This window comes from Rhea pennata, chromosome 22, assembly GCF_028389875.1.
Source record: "Rhea pennata isolate bPtePen1 chromosome 22, bPtePen1.pri, whole genome shotgun sequence".
Classification (NCBI taxonomy): Eukaryota; Metazoa; Chordata; class Aves; order Rheiformes; family Rheidae; genus Rhea; species Rhea pennata.
The window spans coordinates 8,563,211-8,578,914 of NC_084684.1; the positions used below are offsets into that span (position 1 = coordinate 8,563,211).

The 15,704-nt window shown below is 50.0% G+C and overlaps 1 protein-coding gene across 12 annotated transcripts in view; it reads right to left on the reverse strand.

The window, feature by feature from the left end:
- The window catches only part of CHD5 (chromodomain helicase DNA binding protein 5), a 49,245-nt gene that overhangs the window by 18,447 nt on the left and 15,094 nt on the right, over positions 1–15,704 (reverse strand). For 10 of the 12 annotated variants that reach the window (XM_062593660.1, XM_062593662.1, XM_062593667.1 and 7 more), the window contains 14 exons: positions 13,911–14,034; positions 11,576–11,742; positions 10,639–10,857; positions 9,260–9,466; positions 8,959–9,170; positions 6,249–6,380; positions 5,544–5,652; positions 4,748–4,939; positions 4,452–4,652; positions 3,719–3,856; positions 2,651–2,772; positions 1,855–2,028; positions 753–894; positions 174–305 (listed from right to left, as the gene is read on the reverse strand). In XM_062593660.1, the coding sequence (XP_062449644.1) occupies positions 174–305; positions 753–894; positions 1,855–2,028; positions 2,651–2,772; positions 3,719–3,856; positions 4,452–4,652; positions 4,748–4,939; positions 5,544–5,652; positions 6,249–6,380; positions 8,959–9,170; positions 9,260–9,466; positions 10,639–10,857; positions 11,576–11,742; positions 13,911–14,034 (2,271 nt within the window). Of the gene's footprint in view, positions 1–173; positions 306–752; positions 895–1,854; positions 2,029–2,650; positions 2,773–3,718; positions 3,857–4,451; positions 4,653–4,747; positions 4,940–5,543; positions 5,653–6,248; positions 6,381–8,958; positions 9,171–9,259; positions 9,467–10,638; positions 10,858–11,575; positions 11,743–11,937; positions 12,008–13,910; positions 14,035–15,704 lie in introns of all 12 variants that reach the window. The other 2 variants (XM_062593668.1, XM_062593661.1) reach the window with 2 other exon arrangements.

The following is a 15,704-nucleotide window of genomic DNA, read 5'->3' on the forward strand; positions in this document are numbered from 1 at the left end:
AGAGCTGGAATGGAGTCCATCCATCATGATGGCCAAGTCTGCTGTAGTCTGTTATACAAGCTGTCACCAACTCTCCCATCCATCTCTACCTGTACCTATTACAAAATTCTCATTTAGGGTAAAAATATCCTTTAACACTTTGAGTTCTTCAATAGCACTTCCCTATTACTCACCTGGGAGAAGATCAGAACCCTATGGCCCCCATCCCGTAGCTTCTTCAGCATCTTTTGGAGAAGCATCAACTTTCCAGAAGATTTAACCAAAGAATTCCCATCATAGGATCCATTAGGCAGAACTGGCGCCTCCTGTGAAGCCATTCTTAGTTAGTGGTGACACTCCTCAGTGCCAGAGTTACTAAGAACAGTCCCACACCTTCTGAATCAGATAACAATTCAAGCATCAACTGAATTAAGCAGGATTTTGTCCCTAAGAAATTCTTCTGAACATGGCATTCTACTGTGGGAAGAGGTCATAAGGAAGACTCCGCCAGAGAGTGGGAGGTTTCCTGTGGTCTGCAGTAACACACTTCAATTTTGGGAACACACTAACCCCTAAGCCTCGGGGGGGGGACGGGACGGGACACGGCATTAATTTCATGGAGAAATTCACACATGCTTCCAAGACAAAATACCTGCATCAAACCATCCATGCCAAAAAACATACCTGTACCAAAAGGGAGATCATGGAAACAATCCCCTCTGATAGCTGTACGCACACATTCCAAGAAATGTCTCCAAAGGAAGTTCACTTACCACTGCCGCCACTGGAAAGAGGTACGGATGATTACAACATTTCTTCAGATCCATCATGATGTTGAGCAACGAGACCTGGTTCCCACCACCTTTAGAATTCAAGGCTTCAAAATTCCTTGTCAGTATAAATTTGTAGTACTTCCTGCATGAACAGGGATGGGATAGACAATACTGTTAATATGGTCAGATACGAAATGAGCATAAACAGGATGGCACTGAATTAAATTTCACTAGTCTCAGTGAAGCTTCAAAAGGGAAGTATGGTATGGGTACTTTAGAAAGTGATGCTTTAGCATCTTCAGCCAGGGGACAGGTTTTGTTCGGGTGCTCTGTGGGTAACAGTCCTTGTAAGCAGGATGGACTCCGGGGATACAGCAGTCAGGAAGACTCCTTCTGCGCTGTTGGTTGTCAGCGGAGTCTTGCACTACAGAACCAGGAAGAAGCAGTGCGCCTTTCCTCACAAATCCCCCAATCTCCAGGGAACATGTTGGTGAAGCTGGAAGAGCCCACCTGAGCAAGCATCTCTTGTGGCAGCAGCACCACAAAGCTGTGAGCCAAGCCTCTGTGGTGATGCTCCAGACTGACTCCAGAGAAGCTCCCAGCACAGGCTGCTGCCCAGGTGCCGAAATGCTCATCTCGCTCCACTGCCACCAGCACATACTCTGAAAGGCTGGGACAAAACAGGCGCTTTCCACCAGGGCAGGGCTGGAGCCTGCAGCATCAACAACACTGTTTTAGCACTCCAAAGACCACAAGAAACAGGAGGCGGTTTGGCCTCAGCATCTTCTCTGTGCCTCAGAACTGGTAAGGGTCATGCAGCCAGGCTGCCATGCATCAAACGCTTCCTGCTGAGCAACCAGGACTGCACGGAGCCCAGATTAACATGGCTGAATGCACTAGGGTGGACTCCCCGGTGACATATAAAACACTTCACCTCTTCCCATAGCAGATCCAAGAACAGAGGGACTTCTCTGACCTATCAAACCCCACTGATGCTTCACTGCACCACAGACAGATGAGGTAATGTGAAGGAAGCCAGCCACACTGTGCCTCTGTGTTCCCAGGGGAACCAGTCACAGCTTGCTGGGATGTAATTACTTACTTCTGCATCTGGCTAAGCTCCACTCTCACGATCAGCTCAGTCTTGGCTGGCATGTTCTTGAACACGTCTGCCTTGAGCCGCCGTAGCATGTGGGGACCCAGCAGATCATGGAGTTTTTTGATCTGATCCTCCTTGGAGATGTCTGCAAACTCCTCCAGGAATCCCTCCAGGTTACTGTGAAAGCAGCCAGAACCACACAGCGCTGAGTTATAATGGGACATGCAAGAGTAAAGACATTTGTCCCTTTATGACTTAAACTCAAGGCTTATGACTTAACTCAAGAAAAGAGCTCTCACGGCAGACGATGAGGTAACACTCCCATGCCCGTATCCAAGTGAGCTACGGCCAGACTGAGGAGCTGTACTGATTGCTAGCGGATAATTCACACTAAATGCACTAATATGAAGTCTGAACAAGTTCCCCAAAGTATCACTGTCCCCTGAGACTGAGGGAAAGAGCAAGGTAGATTTCAGTCCCTCACTCACAAATCCACTAATTGTAAGGCAATATCTACTCACAGGGCCCCAAAAGGGGCCATTTCTTCAATGTGGATAAAATCTGGATTTACATAAAATGCCCACGTAGGTGTTACGGCAAACCATTGGGATTTTGTGCTCTGCCATCTACCTGCCAGTGCAGATTAGTGACATTTGCACGGCAATAACTGGACTCAAGCATTACCAAACAGATGGAGCCCTGCTGAACTGGAAAATCTCTACTTAGCAGCTCTGCTGGCCATAAAGACAGCATGTCCTTGCTGCTCTCCCTTTTCAAGGAGAGAACTGGTGCAACTTACTTAAACCTCTCTGGAGTCAGGAAATTGAGCAGATGGAAGAGCTCCTCCAAGTTGTTCTGGAGCGGAGTCCCGGTGAGTAGCAGCTTGTAATCGATTTTGTAGCTATTTAATACTCTAAAGAACTTGGAAAAGAAATCAAGTTAGACGAAAAGAGCTCAGGGGAACTAACTAGTCATTTGGGAACTCTTGGTGCTGCAGATTTCAAGCACAGAGAGACAGCAATGATCTCTCCTCCCCACGGGGCACACAGAGCCAGACCACAGCTTGCGTGTTCCAATCCCAGCCATCCCCATCAAGACCTGGCTGCAATTCTGAGTGTCCTTGGGTCAAATCACCTGGTCCTTTCTGTGCTAGGGGCCATGCGAAGGTCTCAGAGGGTCTCCACACTGACAGCACTCAAGAGTACACCTACCCTCAGACAAGGAGGAGGAGGAAAGGAAGTGATTCATTTTCATGAGAGTCCATCAAAAGACTTCTCAGCTACCCAGCAGCAACCACTGAAGAAACCAGAAGGAACATATCCACCAGATACCACCTCTCTCTAACACTAGTACTCGTCTAGGTTTATCGTCATTACGCAGTAGTTCTGGAAAAGCAGATTGATTTTTTTTCTTTGAGAGAAAAAGCAAAACGCAAAGCTCTGCTATGCATATTCTGCTTAAAAATCAGCGATGGGTTCTCCTCTTCTTTTAAAACAACCAGCCTTGCATGTCTTCCACGCAGAGCCAGAACAAGACATAAGACATACGGACTTCCTGACTAGATCGGACAACACTTCCCTCCTTGTTCCCTGGACTCGTCCTGCTGCAGGGTAGCGAGCAGAGGTTCAGCCTGCTGCCTGTAAGACTAGCCAGGCTGCCACCTCCTTCCCAACTGAAAGATTTTCAGTGCCAGCGAACGTAAAAGACAAGAATCCTGCTGAAATGAGGGTGCCAAGCAGAGCCTGTGCAAGAGGGGGATGGTTTCTGATTCCCAGAGAGAAAAGAATGGAGCAACAGATTGGCTGCATTTGTGGTACCAGCTGCACTAGTGTGCTGGAGGAATTGCTCACAAATGCCTGCTACCTACTTTGGACTGGTTGTTCTTCAGCCTGTGTGCTTCATCCACCACCAGACAGGCCCACTCTATTGAGCCCAGCACTGCCTGATCAATAGTGATCAGCTCATAGGACGTGAGCAGGACATGGAACTTGATCTGGGCTTCCTTCTAGACGAACAGAGGAAGAGAAAATGCAGGATAATGCAATGATAATAGAGCATGCAACAGGACAGCCCCCACCTTTAGGTGTCGCCCACAGCAGCACCATTCTAACACGGGGAGAAAAACAAGGGGGCTGCTTGCACCGTACTGTGCAATGCCAGCAAGCAGGGTTTAGTAGCAAATCACGCCCGCAGAAAATCTGTATCCTCCTGAACAGTCAAATGAAGTAAGGGACTACAGAAACAGAAAAGGGTCAGGCAAAACTGTTAGGTCCATCATAAATCTCCTCCACTTATAAATAGTGTCACCTTCTCTCTTTGGAAAATAGCCGATTAGGAATCCAGCAAAACTCTCTCTTTGGGTCAGTTTCTTCTCCAAGTCCGCCAGTAAAAATCCTGAATTGCTCTGATGGATTTTGGGGAGCTGCATCAATTTTGAGATTGCAACAGAGTGTAAACATTTTCCTTCCATCTGTACTGCCTTCTCCCTTCTTCTCTGCTCTCCTGAGCCCTTGGCCAGCCAGGTCATCCCTTCTAGCTTTTTCCTCCCTTTCTTACCTACTGTTAAGACCAGCTGGGTATGGTACAGACTGAGCTCATACCTTCATCCGGAAGACCTTCTTTCCACTCCGGATAGCATTGTCTTCAAAAGAGAACTCGTTTTCCCTGATGACTGATCGGCTTTCTTTGTCCCCCGTGTAGGTCACAACGTAGAAGTCAGGTGCCCACATCTCAAACTCACGCTCCCAGTTGATGATGGTGGAGAGAGGGGCACTGACCAGATATGGCCCTTTTGAGTGGCCCTGCTCAGGAAGACAAAGTCCAAGAAAGCTGCTATTAGCTCTGTACCAGAAGGCTGAGAAGCTCACAGCCATCTCGGGGAGTGCCGGACGCTCACCTCCTTGTACAGGGAATACAAGAACACAATAGTCTGCACGGTCTTCCCCAGCCCCATCTCATCAGCCAGGATCGTATCAGTCCCTTGGGCCCAGGAAAACCTCAGCCAGTTTAGCCCTTCTAGCTGGTAAGGATGGAGCGTGCCTCCTGTGGCATCGATGTACCATGGCTGTTTGTCAAACTTAACCGTAGGCTGAAGAAAAAGACACATGACGCAAAGCGGTGAGAACCAACTCCCCCTCCTCTGAGCCAAGCACGTCCCTCTTTAGATCTCTGCCAGAACAGCCCCAAAAGAGACGCAAATATAGTTCACACCTCAGCCCTGCTCTTCAGCACCCAGGCTGCCGGGTCCCGCACACAGTGGTTTGCTGTGTGCCACCAAAGTACCCAGGAAGGGGCAGCATCAACATTCAACCTGCTGCGAAGACAAGAGAGTTGCCTTGCAGCCTCCTTCTCTTGATTCTTTTCCCACACTGAGAAAATCCGGAAGGGGCTGACCAGGCTCCTCACTGCACGAGGCCAGCTCTCCATTTGCAGCAAAACACCCATGTTTGGGGGAAAAGACCCCCAAATATGCTTCCTAAGAACCCTCCTCCTGGACTTTAAGAAAGGCTCCATGATACAGACTGTGTTATCTCCTGCCTGTGCAGAAAATGATACCAGGTCAGAGTTCTGAATGAAAAAGGTAGCCTCTGAAGGAGCTACGGGAGAAAAATGTACCAGGATGAAGGGCCCAGGCAGACCTCCCTTCCTCTGGGCTCACATTCTGTTGTGCTGTGCCTGCCATTCCCACTTACATCAACAACAGGAGTCTCTGGAGGCTTTTCTAGCTTCTCATCTTTGAGCTTTTTCCCCTTCTTGTTCAGCTTCTTTGGAGGGCGCGTGTCTTCCCCCAGCATCAGCTCCCTGGAACAGTGGGTGCAGATCAGGAAAAGGCAGACACACATGCATCTCCCAGTTTCCAAGTCAAGGTTAGAAATGCTTGTCAAAACCCATCACCTTTTTCCCCTTAGGAGCTTTTCTGGCTCAGTTACCACTGGGACTCACAGGGTATTAGTGATCCCCTTCCAACAGTCCATGCAATCTCATCTCAAATAAAGGATAACAATTTCCTCAGAACACTGTTTTACCCTAAAACAGACAGACCTCAGCAACACGGGACCTCCCTGAAGCGCAGCAAAACAGTGCATACTACTAACAGTGTAAATATAGGGAAAGGGAAGCACAGGCTGGCAAGCAAGAGGTGGAAGGGAGCACAAGGCAGCCTTGAGATGGTGGGGTATCTCATGAAAGACCTTACCGAGGCCTGATTTGCAGGAAGTGCTCAGCAAAAGCCTCCAAAAAGGGGCTCTTGTAAGTGGCTCCAGTGCATTCAAAAATGAGGGCACCTAGAAATCACTGTTGGTTTAGAAAGCCTCAACAGGCTGCTACAGCTCCACATTTAAGCTCTCCCAAGTTGCAGCACACACCCACCACAAGCCTGCTGCTCAGGTGGCTCCTACCTGTGATTCCAGTACAGCTGCTTGAGGTTTTCGTAGTACGGGATGTCTATGTCGTCAATCTCCCAGGTGCACTGGTCATAGGGCAGGTCTTTCCACTTGATCAGATAATGAATGTCTCCCTTTTTATCAAAGCTAGAACAAACAACACATAAAGCATATCAGTGAAACAACAAAATGCAATAAATACCGTCTGAGCCAGGGCTTCACCACACTGGCACACTTCTTAGCAAGGGGACCGCCTCCCTGCTGACACAAAGTGAGCACCAACCCTCCAAAGCCTGCAAGACACTAATGAAAATCCCTTGAGATGAAGAATTCTACGCACAACAGAACCTTAAATGCTAATGCTCCAACTGCTGTCTCAAAAAAAACCCAAAGATTCACATGTGAGCCTGCTGAAAAACAAGCCCCAGGGACATGTATGACATCTTTCTCTCACGTTCAGCCAGCTATTTTCACATACAAATGTTCACATATGAACATCAACTACTGCCAGTAACAGGGTAGAGGCAGCATGTCAAAAGGTAACAAATCCAGGAGCGTTCCTCTGTGACGGCATGGTAGCTTCTTCAGCCAGAGATCTGACCACAGCCACACAAACAGCTAGCCATAACCTGCTTCCATGCAGTTGGACAATTCATCCTCTGCTTTTACCTACATATGACGACATTCAAGCAGAGCTAGCACAACATCAAGAAAGAACGGGAGAAAACAGCAGGATCAGTTCAATGCTTTTGAATGCAAAGGGCGGCTATCAGACAGGATACACGCAAGGCGAGCAACACGCTTCAGCTGCAAACTAGGAGCCAGGCCCGTGATCACTGTAGTCAAACCAGCCCAGCCAGGCTGGGAGGACACTCGGAGCTTCAGAGAATACTGCAAACACACCTGCGAACAGCTCCTCTCTGGGAAATCTTTCCTATCTTCCTTGATAAGAAAACAGTGCCTGCCCTGAAGAACAAGCGTTTATACCTGCACTTTGCTCTCTATTTTATACATTTATTAATCTCATATTGGCATTGAGAACTACTGTTATCACATGTGAAAGCATTTTCATGGATTAAGCTTTAAAGGCTGCTCTTCTACTTCACTGAATAACCTTATGTTCCTGTTTTATGGGACTGGGTGAATACCAGAGCTCTATCTGTTTCTTCCGCAGCATTTATTGCTCTTTGAAGTTTTGGCTACACGGAAAAATGAATAAACACACTAGAGTCTGATTATTTCCATATGGGGAACCAAATCTTACCTTATTAGCAGATAATGTAGAACTGGCATGGAAATTAGCCTGACAACTTTGGTTTTTGTCAATCACCCTTCAAGCACTATCGTCACTTGAGGTTTAGAAATTGAACAAAAAAGGTGTCTGTAGCTGCTTGGCATTCAAAAAAAAAATACGTGCACAGCAGAGTTCATATGCAGGATATTTCTTCCACAGAAAAAAAAAAAAAAAAAAACGCAAATGTCAAGGCTTCACAGCTAAAAAAGGCACTTGTTCAAATTCTTCTCTTTAGGCACAGCTCTTCAGGGTACTAGAGGGAGTTAAACGAGCATTACCCACCTCCTGGGTACACAATACTCAAATTCCTGACGATACCTCTCATTCGAGTGAAGGTGGTATGCACGGTTTCCAAGAGGAATAAATGGCATTTACAGAAATGGACTGGCGTCTGAGAGTAGTTTAGGTGAGTAATAGCAGCTGCAGGATGCAATCGATGAAAGAAAGACTGATCATCAGGTCACAGCAGAGATTTATGGAAATGTTAGACTGTATCAGGGAGCCAAATGATGCATCTGGGAAGAGGTTAACAGCCCTGCGCACCCACCTTTTGGAAAAATTTACTATCTCTATTTTTAATATGCAGTGTAACGGAAATAAAAACAATACCTTAATTCACTGCTAGCCTTGGTTTCACCTTGGGAGCACGCATCCAAGGTGATAGTAGCCTTGAAACAAGCCAGTAGTTAAAAACAAACACACACACGCTCCACAACTCTAAAAGACTGAGAAGTCAGTGCTGTAGAAGAAGGATGACATTAGCTTTCCAGCCCCGGGGCAGGGGATGAGAACTCAGCCAAGCTCCTCTCTCACGCGAACAAGTTGGCATCTCAGGATGCTCCCCAGGAGACCCAGGGCATTGTCCTGGGACAGACAGCAAGCGTGCGTGAGCCTAAAGCGCACGATCTTCACTGCTGAAGTGGCAGCCCCCGAGCAGCAGTGGGAGACCTGCCTGGGGACCCCTGTGCTCCGGACATGCAAAATTCAAGACTGAAACAACACAGTCAGCAAATGTCAGCTGCTCTCCGTGTGCAGCTCCAGGCCTCCACCAGCCAGCTGCGCCACAGGTCCTCAGCAGAAACACATCTAACTACTGCCTAATTAACAGTTGCCACACACTTGCCTTGACACAGAAATCCTGGAGCAGGCAGTATTGTTAGGTGTCCCAAAAGCTCAACAAAACACCTAAACCATCGGAGTAAAAACTGGCAGAATGGAAAAACAACACAGAGGACAGACCCGCTGCTCAGAGCTTCGTTTGCAAAACTTGCACAGGGCCAGGAGAGCACGGCAGGTTTCATCCTTGCCCTTTCTTTCCCTGGATTTCAATGACATCACTCAGCACCAACACCACACCAGAGGTTTGTGCACCCTGGCACACACCTTTCTGGTAGCCCGCTCACGCATCCAGCTGCACACAGTTCCTCTCACCTGTGGTTCAGGATGCGGTGGATCATCATCCACTCGGGCTTGATGCCATAGCGGTAGAACCGCTCCTCCATCTTGGCATACTGCGGATCTTTGTTCTTCCGCTTCTCCCTCTGGCTGTCCTCATCCCCAGAGCCATAGTCAAAGGCTGGTGGCTCATCCATGTCATTCTTCCTTTGGTAGTTGCGGTACATCACAGTGTGGTAGAGCTCCAGCTGCGGCAGGACAGAGCCACAGTCACCCCTCCAGTCGCCTCGCAAGGGGCCTTTGGCACAGGGTACAGCCTGGGAGCCGTCACGCTTACCTGCAGCTCCTTGACCCAGGAGCAGTGCCAGTAGGAGAGCCCTGCCCACTTGACAAAAAACTCGCGCTCCGGGATCCCCTCCAGCACCTTGGGTGGCGGGAGAGCCAGCTCGGTGTCTGGCAGGGGCAGTACAGACGGCAGCGGGGCAGGCGGCTCTTTCCAGGTCCAGTGCAGGATACGTTGGACTTTGCCTTTTAGGGGAGGGCACTGAGGATAAAAAGATAAATATGCAAGGGCACAGAGTTTAACGCGAGCCCTGTCAGCTTTACATGCTCTTCCCTACTCCTTCCCTTCAGCCACAGGGCCCCACAGCGTCCACTGATGTGCTGCTATACAGCAAAATGCCAAACGCCCTGTTTGTCAGGTTCTGACATTTCAGTGCCTGGAACAGCAAGCGGGCAGGACACGGAGCCCAGGCATGGCGGGGTACATAGTCTGTGGGGGTGAAGTGCAGAGCTGGAAGGCAGAAAGGCTCTCGCAAAGTCGAGCAGGCTGCAGCCATCCCGAGACAGCAGGGAGTGCACTGCCAGGGCTACAGAGAGAGCATCAGTAGAGCCAGTGCTAGAAACTAGCTCTAGAGGGAAAGAAATCCCAGGGAGGAGAGGAACAGTGGATTCACTGCTCGCCAAACTGAACCAAGAGTGGCAAAGTGGGCGACCTGAAAAATCCCAGAGCCAGAGTGTGTTCAACTCACCTGGGAAACAGGCTCAAGAAAAATGCTACTCAGATCCCAGATCTCATTTCATATTTCTAACAAGGCAGACAGAAACAAGGTGGTGAGGGCAGAAAGAGGGGCACGGGGTGGGTGCTGGCAGCTGCAAACATGCCTGAGGATGCCCGTGACACTGCTGCATCCCCAAAGGCGACAGGCCTTGCTACCAGGACAGACTGCGACACAGCAAATATTTCATTATTCCCACATTCAAATCCCCAGTGCAGTTCAAGGCCTCACAAATCATGCCTACCTCTGCAGCAAGCCTGCCTCAGGTGGAAAACCCCTCTGCACAGGACATGCATCAAATGGGACTTGAAATCCAATTTAAAAGCCAGCAGGGAAATTGCCAGTGATCTGCATGAGGCAGATTGTGCAGGTGACAGAGCTGTCCAGAGGTAGGCAGGGTCCTCAAATGGCAGCACGGGCAGTGATGCCCTTCCAGGGAGATGTCTGCAGCAAAGGGCAGAGGACACCAGCCTGGCAGCAGAGGCAGCAGGTATGTCAGCAGCAGGAGAGTGCAAAGGGCAGGGGGTGAGTAGGTGGCCAAGGCCTGCAGAGCCTAAATGCAGCAGCACCCAGGAGACCTTGGGACTGGCTAAGCCTCACTCCTGAGCTGGGCAGACACGGGAGCAGGGGCAGGGTGACGAATGCTGGTAACACTCACTGTACAGCGCGGGCAGAGCCATTCACCGTTTGGTATTTCCGGCAGGGGCGGGTTCAGGCAGTGCAGGTGGTAGGAGGATGGGCATGTGTCACAGCACAGCAGCTCCCCTCCATCCTTACAGACACGGCAGAATTCCATGTGGTCATCTTCCTCCTCTTCAGCACCTTCCTCTTCCTCCTCCTCCTCCTCCTTCGGCTCCCACTGGATGCCCTCCTTCTCCTGGGGAAGCGCATCCAGCACACTGCTGAGGGTTTATGTCGACAGCCTGCCTGCACCCAGGGAGCAGCAGCCGCGAACAGGGATCCCCCTCAGGGAGCCAAGCTCCCGGGTGTCACAGCCTGAGGCCTGCTCTGCTAGGACCCCACTAGTGCTGCCCCCAAATGACGGCCAGGGTGCTGCTCCAGCTCTGCCCGGGGTCCAGACGCCATCCAGGCAGGCAAGTACTTCAATGAGTCTAAGGCTTTGTAAGCAAAGAATCTCATGAATAGCTTTCTCTACCCATCGAATTCACCGCGGTGCCGCCTGACACACGCGCTCCAGCAGTGATCACAAGGCAGCATCAACGAACACAGCTGTTATTGCAGTGCTGTGATCTTGTTGCAAAGAAATGACACAAGAGGTAGGAGACAGGAAATCACTGACCCCCAGGTTCTGGAAGAAAGTCCCAAGGAAGGCTGCTGCCAGCTTGAACAGCTCCCCATCCCACAAGGCCTGGAGCCCTGCAGTGTCCGTATGTAGCCTGCTCTGCGCAAGCTGTTATTTTACAGGAAGCCATGGCTACAGAAGTGAAAGAAAGATGACAGCACGTGCCTCTGAACTAGTTTAAGAGTCATGGCACAGCTCTGAGCAGTCCCTTGACGTCAACAAGAAGACATCTCGCTGCTGCTCCCCCCACCACCACAACAGCAAAACACTGCCAGGCACCCCAGGCACTCACACAGTGTGGGCAGCTCCACTTGCCCTCGGGGGCCTTCTCCAGCTCAGGGTCCAGGCAGACAAGGTGGTATGCGCGAGGACAGGTGTCACACAGGATGATCTCCCCTCCCTGCTGGCACACCTCGCAGTAGTCTTGGTGGTCCGTCTCATAGCCGTCCCCTTCTTCGACTAGAAGCAAGGGACATGCACACCATCAGTGGGACAGCAGAGCTGCCTGCTCTCCCGGGAGGGAACGGGACAATTGCTCCTCTATGTTACAGCTAAGGAAACGAGCAAAACATTTGATCTCAGTCCCCGCCTGTTACGTCCCCCTACCTCTCTGTCCCTCAGCATCACAGTTCTTTGCACACAGCATCATCTCACCTCTCTGTCTCTCTTTCCACACTGTATCATCCTTTGGTTCCTTCAGGCTCTCAATGGAGAATGCCAGAACCTGGAGAGGTTGCAAGGGAGGCCAGTCAGAGAAACCTCCACAGATACCAGCACCATCAACTGCAAACGCACCATGCAACAATAACACAGCTCAGAAGGACTCCTCCTCCTGGGACTGCTCTGGTCTTCCTGGGTGCTCACTAGGCACAGCGGCAGGAGCTCACTCAACTCAGGGTAGAATGAAAGACAAAAGGGAAGGACACTTCGGAAGTGTGGGTAAGGCTCTTCGCAGTTCCCAGCTCTGCCAGAAGCTCCCTGGACAAACCTCTGAGCTTCTGCTCCTCCAGCACAGGCAGTGGAGAACATCCATCTGTCTTCCCACAGGAGGACAGTCTGACCCGTCCAGTTCACAGTGTCCCTGGTGCAGGGACTGCTGAGACCCAGCACAAGGTCTCCAGATCGGTTAGAGTGCTGTGCACTGCTGTCGTACACCAACAAGCCAGAAGGCAAAGCAATGCCCTTTGCACACAAGGTGCCAAGCCTAACAGCCAGCCCTGCCTCACGCACTCGGTTCCCACCGACCTAAGAACACGAGCCTCACCCACTGCAGGGCGGACGGTCTCATTTCACATCCTAACTGTCCCCAAGAGCAGACACTTCCCTTTGATTTCTCAGAAGCAAAAACCTGCTGGTAAAGGTAATGAGAAAGAATTTTCCTGAATCTTAAGCATCTTGTGCTGAACAAGAACGTAAGCTAGAAAGGCAAGCAAGTGTCCTGCAGCAGTGCAGGCGGGAGAGAGCACAGCAGAGAGCACCACGAGGCCAGGCCTGCCCCGGAGCAGTGGCCTGCCAATGGAACGGGCAGCCAAGCTGCTGCACCCACCCACGGCCAGGGGTGGAAGGCCAGGCAGCGCTACAGCGGGTCCTGGCAGTCTCTACTGAACGGAGGAAGAGCAGAGTCCAGGGCAGCTCAGCACAAAGGGACTTCTCTCAACAGCAACAAAGAGAAAGAAGTGCCATCAGACACAACTAACTGCAAAGCCCCCCAAGAGTGAAAAAATGAAAGAATATGCGCACAACTGCTGCTACACAGCCACTCGAAGACTTTGCCAGATGCTTTTCACTGCTGTTCACGTGCCTTCCTCTTCCTATGCCATTATCACAGATCTTCCACCGCCCAGTGCCTGATGGCACATCTCACAGAGACAAAAACAGCTCCACTTTCTTGCATTTTCTCACTCCTACCCTGACCTACTCCACTAGGATCTTGCCAAAAACCTATGTATCTTCATGGTTTGTTCCTGTGAAAATCACTTCCCTTGGAAGACTTGTAAATTGTAGAACTTTGCTGCCACTAGACAAATTCTGGTGGGAACATGCATGCAGCCCCAGGCAGGGTACCAGCTGCCTGTATCAGCCTGGGATGTGTGCTGGTGCCCAAGGCGCACACAGATTCCTGGAGTGGGCAAAGGCCTCGGGCTGCGAACAGACACCAAGATGGGGAAGGCTGGTTTTCTGTGCTGTGTCACGGCACCAAGGTAGGTCTTTGCAGCAATTTCTCTCCTGAAGCAACAAGAAGTGAAGACACAGACGAGGTTCAAGGAGAGGCGAGCCCCAGACGGTGGCTGGTAACTGGAGAGAAGACTGGAGGGAAAGATGACTGTGGGTTGACAGAAAGGCCCTGATGCCAGGCTCCTCCTTCATCAGCGCGTCCAGCACTGTGGAGGTGAGCCAGTGCCCAACGGCAGGACCTGCTTGCTGCCTCCTTCTAGGCGCAACTCCGCCAGCAGCAGAGTTTGGACAGCAAGGAAGAACCTCTCATCCCACACACAGACAAGCACAAGCACATCCTCTCCCACTGCGTCAGTGTCAGCCACTGCTTGGAAACGCAAAGACCACAAAAGCACGTGTCTGAAGAGCGAAATCCAAACAGAACAGGAACAGAGTATAAAGGAATGGCCTACTCCTCTTTTTCTTTCTCTTCCTCTTTCCTCTCTTCCCCAGGCCCGCTGAGCATTCGGAGCGCACTGAGGAGCTGTTGATGCTGGCACTGTCAAAGTCGGACTCTTCCCGTTCTTCCTCTTCACTCTGCAGAGGGCAAAAATCAAACCACATACATTCTAAGTGAGTGAAGCACCAATGACCTGCCAAAAACTGCATGGTACCACCAATGAAGGGCTGAGCTCCTCAGGGCGCACTCAAGAGGAACACTGGATGGTTTCCATCCGAACCAATCAGCCGCTGCATCAAGGATGCTAGCAGCGTTATCACGCCCAGGGCACTGAAAGACTGGGGTCATAAGGCTATGTCATGAAGCGTTAGGAAGCAGGTACATCTTCTGTATCAGATCAGTGTCCCTGTCACGCAATCAATCAGTGTAAGTCTGGACTAAAACTAAGATCTGAAGGCAATCATTTTGCTTCGCTCAGCACAGCCCAGGGGCAGCTAGCCCAATTCAGCAGCAGCATCACAGTGCAATCTCTGAGCAGATCTCAGAGCACATTTAAAATGCGTGAAGCGGTATGTCAAGTCTCCGTCCTGCTTATCTGACAAGAGGTGGGCTCTGGGTTTCCCTTGCAGTCTCTCATCCTTGCTAGGACACACATCGTATTGCACAGCCAGCCAGGCACTTTCGCAAATGTTCAGCCTCTCTCAAAGTACAAGGCATCAGCCAGCTGCACAACACCACGGTGCCTCCACCAGCACTCTGCACGGAGCATCAGCTTTGCAGAACTTTGCTCTCTTTCCCCCCCGAACATTCATTTCGGTCTGTGTTAGTCAGTCTGTCTGTGCATGTCGGTGTTCCTGCTTCATCTTCTTTAGAACATGAAAGAGTTAAACAGGTCAAGTATTCAGTGGTATCAAAACGTAATAATATGTCTGATTTCTTATTCTGGAGATGAGACTCACACGTACTAATCCCTGACTTGCACACATAATAATTGTGTGCTTAGCTCTCCAACTGCAGGAGCATGTCCAAGCTATTACTAACTCTCAGAAACGCATATGCACAAACCTAGAGTCCATCTAGAGACATATGATGAATTTTCTGTGATGTGTGATTGAAAAACGCAGTAGTGAATGACTGCCTCATATCACTTTTTCACCTCAATCTCTGATGCACAAAATAACTTACAAACAGGTTACGTTAGAGAAATAAATCCAGAGAGTTAGTGAACTCCAGTAGGGCTGAATGAATGGGATTTTATCAATACTATCACGACCCTCAGAAGTTCCACCCCTATTGAATAGTTATTTACAAGATTTACTCTTCTTCAGAATTCTCCGCATATAGCTGATATTCACATGCTAACAAATGCACAGTATGCAAATTGCAGCAGAGCTCCTTTGCTGTGCACTTACTCGGATGGTCTCGTATCCCAGGATTATGCTGCAGAATCACAGATGCTAGCAGGCAAGCTATAGTAACACAATTAAGACATCTGATAATTCTCTTTGATGCACAGTTCAGCTGGACTGCAAACCCCAAAGAATTCTTTTGCAAATGAAACCTGAAATGATGGTATTACCGAACTCACCAACGAAAGTAAAAGCGATTATGCGACTTTCGTAGAAAACATGACCAGACACGGTGTCTTTAGACCTGTGAGCCTGGACACAGTTCTCTATCGAAGGGACAGAACAAACATGCTGAACAGAGATTGGCATCTCACAGAGCAGCATGAACAAGGTTTTAAGGTTTCTTCACAGCAGCCTTCCTCCAGGGTGACCACAGCAATTCCCCAGCCAAGAGCGAC